Consider the following 10,938-nt stretch of genomic DNA (forward strand, 5'->3'; position numbering starts at 1 on the left):
CCAGGTTGAGAGAGGCAGGGGTCCCGGGCCCAGTGGGGGCCTGGCCTTTGTTGGAAGCAGGGACACCTGAGAACATCCTCCCCAGACACTGTCCTAGCACCTCAGGTCTCTAAGTCCAGACTCCTGGGCCTGGATGCCGCCTGACCCAGAGTGATCAGGCACTGTGGGTCCGAGGGGGCTGACCTGGCTTCCTGGCCTTCTGCCCAGGGGCTGCCCTCGGAAGTCACCAGGGGGGTTCGCATTGACGACTGCACGGTCTCACCACGGGATCCCTGACCTAGGTGTCAAACCTAATTTGCGAGGAGCACACTGGCCTCCAGTTTCTGAGCCGTTTGCTCTCGAGACAGCCTCCCGATGGTCACCCCTTCCCTGGGTACACTCCACAAATGGAGCTGACTCCCACAGTCTAGATGCAAGATAAGTGTCTCGTGCTCACCAGTGCCCCTGCCTCGGGGCCCCAGGGGCCAATGGGGAACTTTGGGGAGACCTTCACTGTGAATCAGGATAAGAACTGGCTGGGGTGGGGGTGTGGATGGGACTGGAGAGGATGGGGGGTGTTCTGCAAAGGAAGCATGCACACGCACACATCTGTCCGGCTGATGAACTTTTATTGGTCTTTTCTATGTCCAGCAAAGGGGCGGGGACTTGGGGAAGTGAAGCCCAGGGCCCAGATGGGAGTGGGGACATGCGCTGATCCACAGAGGAGCAAAGGGGGGGCCCAGGAACAATCCTCCTAGGGCCGGACAGAGGCAGGGGTGTAGCGCGGAGAGGCCAGGTGCATCTCAGTGACGGGTCATCTGTGAAGAGGACACAAGGGGGCAAGAAGGCCCTGGTCCTGCGTGGCCCAGGGGCTCCCAGCAGCCTAGCCTCCCGGACAGCCTCCACCCCGCCTCTCACCTTGGCCAGGCTCGGGGGGTATCTGGTCTTGAGAGACTCGTCATTCAGCAGAGGCCTCACCAGGCAGGAGCGGCGGTGGGAGAAGGTCTCAAAGCTTTTCTTGCCGTGGTAGGATCCCATGCCGCTGTTGCCTGCAGGGAGGAGCCAGCTCAGCCCCGGGTGCCCGGAGACCCCCCAGCCCCTGCCTCAGCAACCCAGGGGTGGCCAGTCCCTGGAGCATCCCCCAGGGATTCCACCCTGGGGACATAGAGAGTGCTCAGGAGGGTTCAGTGTCAGCTATGCCACCCGATGGCCATGTGACCTCTGGCTTGTGTCCCCTCTCTCGGGGCCTCTAAGCAGGCCTGCTGCACCAGGGGACCTTTCATGGCCGCTGAGGTCTTGAGGTCAAACACAGCTCCTGAATATGCTGACAGGAGCCACACAGGAGAGGTTAGTGGGGGTCTGAGGCCCAGGGCTGCTCCAGCTGCTCCTGAACTCCCAAAGCAGGGGTGGGGAGGGGGGACATTTCTAGGGGGGCAAGCGGGCAGTGAGCTCAGCCCCAGACTCACCCACACCCCCGTAAGGCAGGGAGTGCACAGAAACGTGGACGATGACGTCATTGGCTGTCACCCCACCGCTGGATGTCTCTGCAATCATCTTCTTAATCATCTGCAATGGCACCCAGCCTCTGCCTCAGTCTCCTTCCCAGGACACCTCAGGCCCCTTCGCACCCTGTCTGGGTGCATCCCAGAGCCTCAAGGGCCAAGCTGGTAGAGGCAGAGCCGCACCACAGTCTGAACCCCAGTCAGGGTCTCCCATTCTCCCCACAAGTCAAGTACTTTGTGGGAAACAACTGGTTTCGGAGCTCAGGAGAAAGGGGCCAGAAAAGTTAAGTGACTTGCCCAAGATCACACAGCAGTGAGCACTGAAGCTAGAATTTGAATCGGGGCCTGTGGCCCCCTGGATCCTGTTCACATAATGCTGTGTCAGGGACCCCAGGACCCTGGGGAGAGCGGATCTTGGGCCCACCTTGTCATTTAGAGAGAACACGTAGAGAGCCAGGGGCTTCTCGCGTTGGTTGATGAACTGGATGGCCTCCTCCAGGCTGCGCACGCACACGATGGGCATCACGGGCCCGAAGATCTCCTCCTGCATCACCTGGGACTGGGTATCCACGTCTATGAGGATGGTGGGGGCTGAGGCAGGAAACAGGCCAGAGTCAGCAGGTGCCGAGGGCCCCGCCTGCCTGGCCAGTGCAGGCATCTAACTTCGTCCTTCAATCCCCGCACAGGTGAGGCCATGGAGGCTCAGGTGGGGCTTGGATGAGCCCTCCACCTGCCGGGCTCCATCCTGGCAGACTGTGGGAAGAACTATGTATAACCTATATGGGGCTGGGGGACACAGGGTCCACATCACGAGGGGGCAGGCACTGTGCCCTGCCCGCCACCTGAGCCCCTGCCAGAGCTCTTCACTCCCTGCCAAACTGGGGGCAAGGTGGGGATGCATCTGGTGACCTTCAAGCCTAGGCACTGGGACCCCTCCAGCTGGCCACTTGCCGCTCTTGTGGTCTTGCTCCTCATACCCCTTGCTGATGCCGCAGGAGTGGGGAGGAGATGAAGCTGTCCCCCGGGCCTTGTGGGCAGAAGGCTTCTAGGCTGGGGATGGGCTTTGCAGGAGTCACTCCCAGCCCCTGCCTGCCTGCAGCCCCAGAGCCCACCCCACACCCACTCTCCAAGGATCAGTGCCCACCTGCCGCCAGTTTGCGGGGACCCCTGGCATGGGGTGGGGTGGGCAGTGCTCTTACCAAGGGTGAGCACACATACCTATGTATCGGGTGGCCGCATCCCCGGTGCCTCCATAGGCGACCTTCTGGCCCTCCATCAGACCCATCACCCTCTGGAAGTGCCGGGAGTTGATGATCCTTCCGTAGTCACGGGACTTCTTGGCATCCTCCCCATAGAACTCCTGTAGGGAAGAGGTGGCAGGCTTCAGGTGAGGATGCAGACCCTCATCAGGGCCAGAGGCTGAGGGGTGTCCTTGGCCTGGGGGCACAGGGGCACCACCCAGCTGATGCACAGCGACACTGGGGGCTGCCGAGCTGCTGTGACATCTGGGCCACTCCAAACATTCGTGGCAGATGGAGAGCTGTGAGACAGCAGTATTTGAAAGGAATATACACACTGTTGTGTGGACATCGCGATGGGATCAAATATGTGTCATCACAGAGAGGACGGGGAGGGAACATACCAACAAGGCAGCAGTCATTGTCTTGAGGTGGTGGGTTTCTGGGTGGAGCTTTTGTTTTTCTTTTTTAAAGATTATTTATTTATGAAAGAGGCAGAGAACAGGCAGAGGGAGAAGCAGGCTCCCTGTGGGGAGCCTCATGTGGGACTCCATCTAGGACCCCGGGATCATGACCTGAGCCAAAGGTAGATGCTCAACCACTAAACCACTCAGGCATGCCCCCCCCTTTTTTGGCTTTATGCTTTATTGTTTTATAATCTTTTCCAAATTATCTACAGAGAGTATAGATTGTTTTTAGGATCAGGAAAAAAAATCCAGTGTTCTCTAAAGACAAGGCCCACCTCACTGCCTCGCAGCCTCCCACTCAGCCCCAGGGGCCCACACTCACTTTCAGAGCCTTTTTGAGCTTCTCCACAATTTGGTTCTGGATGGAGGGGTCACAGAGGATGTAGTCAGGGGCCACACAGGTCTGGCCGCTGTTCATGAATTTCCCCCAGGCAATGCGTCTGCGAAAAGTTGCAGATTAGATTGCATTCTGCAAGGCACGGGAGGCTCCTGGAGACAAGCATCTTACTCTGCTAGCTCTGGATCAAGGCACCAGGAGCTGAGCTCTGGGGGGGAGCTCTGGGGGGAGCTCTCGGGTGACAGAAGCCAAAGGCTGTGAGCTTCCCACCAGTGGAAGCATCCCACAGGCTTCTAGGCATGGCCAGGTATCATCTCTGCTTGGGGTCCCCGCCACCTGGAAGGCTGCACACATGGGATATGAAAGAATTCTGGCCAGACTAGAATTCTGGAAGAATCTTCCCCCGTGGGAGCCTTCCCAGCATGCCCGGACCCAGAGCTGGAAGGCAGCCAGGACGGCCGCTTCGGTGCAGACAGGTGCCGCACCCCTCACCTGCAGGCAATGTCCAGATCGCAGTCTTTGTCCACGTAGCAGGGGTTCTTTCCCCCCAGCTCCAGCGTGACGGGTGTCAGGTGCTTGGCTGCAGCCATCATGATGACCTTCCCCACGGCGGTGTTCCCCGTGTACAGGATGTGGTCAAACCTCTCCTTGAGCAGCTCTGTGGTCTCAGGGATGCCCCCACTGATCACCGGGTACAGGTCCTTTTGTGCAAGGAGGAGCCACGGCTCAGGAAAGACCACAAGCCCTCCTCACCCGCCCAGCCAGCCACCATCAAAGAGACCCCTTCTCCTGACCCAGGGACTCATTCACCCCTATGGGAGAGGCTGGCTGCCCTCGCCCCAAGGTTTAGCCACTTGCTGCACAGATTCACTATTTCTCAACCCCCCAAAGACTTGGAGAGCACCTCACCCTGTCCAGGTACTGAGGGATGATGGTGGCCAGCAGGTTTGCCATGTTCTCACTCAGCTCCGAGGGCTTGATGACCACTGCGTTCCCTGAGAGGCGCACAGAGTCAGGGCCCTGCCCTGCCAGTAACCAAGCCCAGAGCCCCATCCATTCTCTGTGTCCTTGGAGGAGTGGACAGAGGAGCCAAGGGCACATGCCTGCCCGAAGGAGCTGCCCCCCACCTCCCTGCAGCTGCCTCCGAGTGGGAGAAGAGGGACAAGTCTCTGCCCTGGACTGGCGAGACCGGTGAGCTCAGATGTCTCTAAGCCGAGAGCACCCCAGCCCGGCACACACTGCAAGTGGGGAGACGCAGGCTGCAGGGGCATCTGAGCCCAACTGGGCCTTGGGCACCAGGGGTCTGGCTACATAGTTTGGTCCCTACAGCCTCTGGTGGAAGAAAGATCCATCAGACCACGATCTGACCCCAGGCCCCATCTTCTCCCCATCTTCGCTGAGCTCTGCCCTGCCCCTCATCTCTGGCCACACTCAGCAGGGCTGGGACCTTGATCCTCGGTGACTCCCTCCTGAAACGGAGCTCACATACCTGCAGCAATGGCACCCACCATGGGCTGGATGGTGACAGTGAAGGGGTAGTTCCAGGTGCCGATGATGAGGACCACGCCGAGGGGCTCTGAGTGGATGTAACACTCGTCCTGCTGGGTCTGGGGAGTCTTCTCCACGGGCTCGTCTGCAGCCCACTCGGGGAGTTTCTTGATCATGTACTCGATCTCCTCCAGGACATACACCACCTCCTCGTAGTAGGCGTTCCACTCATTCTGTGGTGGCAACAGGGCTCCGTGTGAGCTCGCTGCTGGGAGATCCAGGGCCAGCCGTGCAGCTGGAGCTCTGATCAGGGAGTCACCAGGGCTGGCTGTCCTGGCTCACTGTTCCCTAGATTTGTGACCTTGAATGAGCTGCCTACCCTCTCCTAACCTCAGCTTCCTGATCTAAATAATCGGAGCATGATCTGGACCTCGCAGGACTGCCGGTGGGCATGTTGGCCACAGCCCAGCATGTTCAGCTGCCAGGGTGATGGGAGAGTGTTCAGTGGGGGCTCCCCGGGGCCTGAGCTAGAGAAGTCACGTGGTGGGGGTGCTGGCGGAGCTGAGGCTTTGCCGCTGGGGTGGTAGGTCTGTGAGGGTCCCTCTCTGACAGTGTTGGAGGACCAGGGAGATTTGGAAAGGTCAAGTTCATGCTGCCTGAGGAGACCTCAGACCTGGGCAGTGATCTGTAGGTCATTCAAGGGGAGAACAGAGCAGAGGTGTGTCCAGGAACGCATACAGATTAAAATAAGATTTGAACCCAGGATGGAGCCCTAAGAAGGCCCCTTTGAGGAGGTACAGGAAAATGACTGCCAAAGAGAAGACAAAATCCAGGAGAACCTCAGCTGGAGAAGGAGGGCGTGGGCAGAGGGCTCAAGGGATCCTCCTGGAGTGGGTGGGGAGGAAGCCATTGTGCAGGGGTGAGGAGAAAGGAGGAGCAGGCCGTGGAATACACCACTCTTCCAGGAACTCTGGCTGTGAAGAGCACAACAGAACTTGTGAAGTTGTTGTTTGGATTTAGCCTGGAAACAGGAGGAGGATGAGCTCCAAAGCCCCTCTGCTCTTCTCCAGGGCAAAACCCAACAGGGGAAGCAAGGCTGGGGGACTTGAGGGCAGCAAGGTGAAGGATTTGAGAATTGGGAGGGGTCTGATTTTGCTCAGGGTAAAGGATGGATGGGGAGGGAGGGAGGATACCATGCAGAGCGGGGACCCCTTTGGGATGCCAAGCTGTGATGTTCTCTGGTGGGGCCGCAGGAGGGCGGGGCGGGAATCAGGTGGCCTGCATGGGGCTGAGGCCTGGGGGAACGAGCAGATCAGAAGTCCAGGGTGTCGGGTCCGCAGCACATGGCTAAAAAGGGTGGCCTCGTGCTCCCGGCTGCATGGAGAAGGAAGTGAAGCCAGGAGGGCATGGCAGGCACATGGGGGAAAGGAGCTGCCGGGCCCTGCGCTGGGCTGCGGGGGATCGTGGGGCTCGGAATGGGTTGGGAGGAGTGGCCTGAGCGCGGCATCGCAGCGTCTGATGGCTTGAGCTCCACTTTTCCTCCTCTAGAAAGGGTCCTGCCACTGGCACAGTGCTGCGAGGACTAGCTGCGGTTCCATGCAAAGAGCTGGGCACAGAGCGCAGGCGCGCAGCGGATGTCCCACAGGCGAGCAGCGACCCTTCCTGTTGCCCCTCGCCTCCGGGGGGGGGGGTGTGCGGGGAGAGGGGGACTGTGGGGGGCGCACCTTGTGCAGGTCCGCGGTCAGCGCGCCCGCCAGGTCCTTCTCGTGCTCCTTGATCATGCGCCGCAGCGCCTCCAGCTGCTGGATCCGGAACTGCAGCGGGCGAGTCTTGCCCGAGTTGAAGGCGGCCCTGGCCCGCTGCACGACCTCGCTGATTTTGCTCATGGTGCCTGGGGGGAGACAGCACCTTGGAGCAGGGGAGGACGACCTCGGCGCTGCAGGGGCAGCACCCTCACTGCTCCTCCACCGCGTTAATTTTATAGGAAGAAGATGTCTCCAGGAGCACAGGGAAATAGCATTCTTTTGCCTTCTCGGTTCCCTAACCCAGATGCCTGCACCCTCAGACTCTCTGAATACCCCCTGAGCTGATGATAAACTCAACCTTCAGGAGCTTACAGAAATTACAGTGCTCCTAAACATTCGTGGCTAAGAAAGTTTATCGAGGTTGTATATAACACAGAAATACTGGAAACATCCTAAATGTCCATCAGCAATCAAAATGAATATAGCACTTATGCAGTGAATGATTGTGCAGGATTTAGGAGGGAGGTAGAGCTCCCTTGCTTTCTGTGCCAGATGTGTCCCGGGCACAAGGCATAGCATGACACATAAGAAAGAAAAGAAGTTACAGAACAGCAGGAACACTAGGCATGCACCTGGAGGTGTGTGCATGTGCGTGTGTGTGTGTGCTCTCTTACACACTGCCAGAAAAGACCAGAAGGATAACCCCCAACATGGTGACAACGGGCAGGGGTGGAATTAGTAGTGATCTTTGCTTTCGTCTTCTGTGATGTTTGACTTCTTTTGCAACAGAGCTTGCATTTTTAAAAAATGTTTGTAACTTTTTGAATAGGTAACACACACTCATGATAGAAGAAGTAAAAGAGACAAAAGGGGCACAGGGAAAAGTCTCCCTTCTCCCTTTTCCCTCAGGAATTCCTTACTGTCCCTCCCAGAGATATCCTACCACTTTCAGACACTGCAGAACTAATATCAGAAAAAAAAAAATAATAAGGCTATTTCTACCTTGCAAAAAATTGTATATACTGTATATATTATATATATACATAAATTTATGTATATATGATGTGTGTATATATATATATTTTTTTTTCAAAATGGAAATAGGTCTGTGCGTGTGTGTGTGTGTGTGTGTGTGTGTGTGTGTAATCCTTTTCAAATTCCAGCGAGTGGTTTCTGGGACCTTCCATTGCCTACCCTGTCCTTGGTGCTGACCCCCATCTCAGGCCTTCTGCACAGACAGGAGAGGCGCTGCGCTGCTGGAATCCAGGGCACCCCAGCTGGCCACAACCCCAGCCACACAGCTCTACTGGAAGGTTCTGCCTCCCTCCCCAGATCTGGGTGGTCAACCCAGGGCCGCAGCCTCTGGCCAGTGGCCACCAAGGCTGGGCGGCTCAGGGTGGAAGAGTCTGGTGTGACCCCAGGTCCAGCACTCAGAACCATGTGGTATCTGGGAAGGAGCCCCCTCTATGGACGGCATTAATAAAGGCATCGCCTCTCAGTTATCACAGACATTAATGGGGCTGGAAAGCATCTAACATTGCACCTGGCACCCCAAGGGGAGCAAGCCGATGAAATTCCTTTCCCGGGACTGGTCCGCCTTTCCACACCTCTGCATCCCACCTGCCTCACCTGTGCCGACTTTGCCCCCAGGTGTCCCCGTGGACGACTCCCCCTCCATCATTCCCTTGGATCCTCACAAAAACTCCATGGCAGTGCCCACGAAGAAGGAACTGTTAGGAGTCCATTTTACAGATGAGCAAGGTGAGGCCAAAAGATGCTCAATATTCCCACCTAGGAAAAAAAAAAAAAAGAACGGGGTCGGGGGTATATGGAGGGATGGGGGGAGAGGATTACCTTTGACACAGTCTTTCTCAGCAGCTTGAACTTCTGGAATGAGCAGCCTAGAGGGGATACATTTAAGGACCCTTCTTCCCGCCCACTTGGCCTGGGAGTCCCTGCCCAGGAAGTTCGTGTAACAAGAACAAAACAGTGTTCAAATATGGGTTCTAGCTAACGGACCTCCACTTCCTCTGAGCCCCAGCTTTGGGGATTAGGCCTTGGGTTGTTTATTTTTTTTCTTATTCTGAAATGCAAGAATGCGTCTGTGAAGGCTTGGGTGGGGCTCCCAGCCAATCTTCAAAAGGAGCCTCTGTGTTTGGGCTGGGCAAGGGGGCCCTGATTGATTCAGCCTGGCGTGTAACTCTTCCAGATTTCCGAAGTTCAATCGCCCGAGGCTGTTCTCCCAATTTCCCTGTTATGTAAGGTCAGCAGAGGGTGAGGTACGAGTCATGATGAGTGTGCACACAGCTCCCCCAAAGTGCAGGACGGGCACGGGCACATTCTCCGCCAGGCGCACAGGTGTCAGGGGTCCACCGAGGTGGACATGTCCAACCCGGGGAACTAGAGGCTGGGCGCTTTCTGTGTGTGGCTTTGCCCTCCTGTTGAATGGCAGAGACAGGCCAAGGACCAGTAATGACTGCCTAGAATCTTCCTCCATGTGGTCACCCAGGAAGGCAGAGATGCTTGGGAAGGAAGGAATCTGGAAGCCCCTCCTCTGCTCCTTACCAGATGTTTGCTGGACACCTCCTCTGTGCCAGCCCAAGGCAGCAGATGTTACTTGCTGTCACTTCTCATATTTGTCCTGGGGCCGCAGACTCCTGGCCTCCTCCTACCCTACTGCTGCCACTTTTCCCCACCTGCAGGCTCTTCTCCAGAGCATTCATTGCCCCAGACATGCTATTTGTCTCCTAATTTTGTTTGCGACCTGCTGCCCTCCAGCTAGAATTGGGTTTGCTCGCTGCCGTAATCCTCACACCTAGAACAGTGTCTGGCATGCAGTAGCTGCTCAATAAATATCTCCTGAATGATGGCATAAGCAGAAAATTTCAAAACAATATGAAAACTGTGGCAGCTGGAATGTGCACAGGATGGTACAGGGATTCGGATGGGGTTGGGGGCACGGGAGAGAGACAGCGCCTGTGCCTAGTGAGCGGTATCCAAGCAAGGAGGGCTTAGAACAGCAAAAGCAAAGGCACAAAGGCAGTGAACAAGGTCATGCATCCGCTGCAGTTAATCAGCAGCTGTGGTGTGTACCCTGTTGCCAGCAGGAGGTGAGGGGATGGATGAGGCTCCAGGGGCCACGGGCTCATGGAGGCCCAGGGGCTGCGCAGGCTGTGGGTTTGGGTGGGCATGAGGGAGCTTATCATAGCTCATCCAAATCAGACCTTGTTTTTTTCCAGAATGCCTCTGGATAGGGCACAGTCCTGATGAGGTCCAGTTTGGAACCTGCAGCTTGCAGGAATGCAGGCCAGGAATTACAAGACCTCCAAGCCAGACTGACCTTCCAGAATAGCAGGAGGAACATAGGCTTGATCTGGTGCCCAGGGTGCCTGCGCAGGGTGGTGGGTGGAAGGTGAGGGGAGGGGGCTCTGAGATGGGAAGTGACCAGGTGGGAGCACCAGGCCTCTTGTGCCTGACCTGGAACCCTCCCCCTTGCTTCTTGGGTGCTGGCACCTGATTATCTTTGCAGATGACCCCTTGCCCTCTGCTCATAGACTCGGTGCAATCGCCAGCTGCAGCCTAACCAGGGGGATCGTGGGCCCCCACGCTCTCCCGGGAACTGGACATTGAGTGGAGGGCAGGCTGCAAGGCCTCTGGTGCTGGCTCATCATGACCGCAGTTCCCTGGAGCCAGTTGCCCAACCCACCTGCCGAGGTCTGATCGTCAGCTCCACTGTTTAATGAGTTCAGTGGAAATGTTCATGGACTGCTGAACACTGCCTGCTGCTGTCCTTAGACAAACTATTTAGTCTTTCTGGGCCTCAGTTTCCCTATCTGAAAAACGAGGTGGAAAGAAATGGAGAGATGAGCCCCCTGGGTCCACCCGCCTTTCGTGAGACTCCTCTGCGGCTTTCATGGCTCTAAGCTGCCTTCATCCGTCTCATTTCCTCTCTCATCTCTTAGCATGAAGTTGACCTCCCTGAGGAGAACCATGGAAGCAACTGGAAAAAGCAAGCACAGGCAACAATGACAAACAGTGCCCGGCACACAGAAAGTTTGGAGCAAATGCTGGGTGCTATTGCTCTTGTTAGAAGTAGCAGCCTTCACCTGGTAACAGAGCAAGGAGCCTTGAAACTTGTTTAAATGATGGAAAAATCTTTAGAGTTTTGTTGGTAAAGAGATG

General features: G+C 56.6%; 1 protein-coding gene across 1 annotated transcript; it reads right to left on the reverse strand.

Moving 5' to 3' along the window:
• Window positions 1-591: 591 nt before the first annotated feature.
• Window positions 592-8,698, reverse strand: ALDH3A1 (aldehyde dehydrogenase 3 family member A1). Its single transcript, XM_072811898.1, has 11 exons — window positions 8,611-8,698; window positions 6,736-6,902; window positions 5,013-5,244; window positions 4,433-4,518; window positions 4,016-4,224; window positions 3,509-3,626; window positions 2,700-2,841; window positions 1,906-2,072; window positions 1,446-1,545; window positions 898-1,028; window positions 592-797 (listed from the first exon to the last, which is right to left on the reverse strand). Exons 2-11 carry the CDS (start codon window positions 6,895-6,897, stop codon window positions 783-785), a joined length of 1,362 nt encoding a protein of 453 aa, XP_072667999.1. The 5' UTR covers window positions 6,898-6,902; window positions 8,611-8,698; the 3' UTR covers window positions 592-782.
• Between the last annotated feature and the right edge of the window lie 2,240 nt (window positions 8,699-10,938).

Source organism: Canis lupus, chromosome 3 (genome assembly GCF_048164855.1).
Source record: "Canis lupus baileyi chromosome 3, mCanLup2.hap1, whole genome shotgun sequence".
In the NCBI taxonomy this organism is placed as follows: Eukaryota; Metazoa; Chordata; class Mammalia; order Carnivora; family Canidae; genus Canis; species Canis lupus.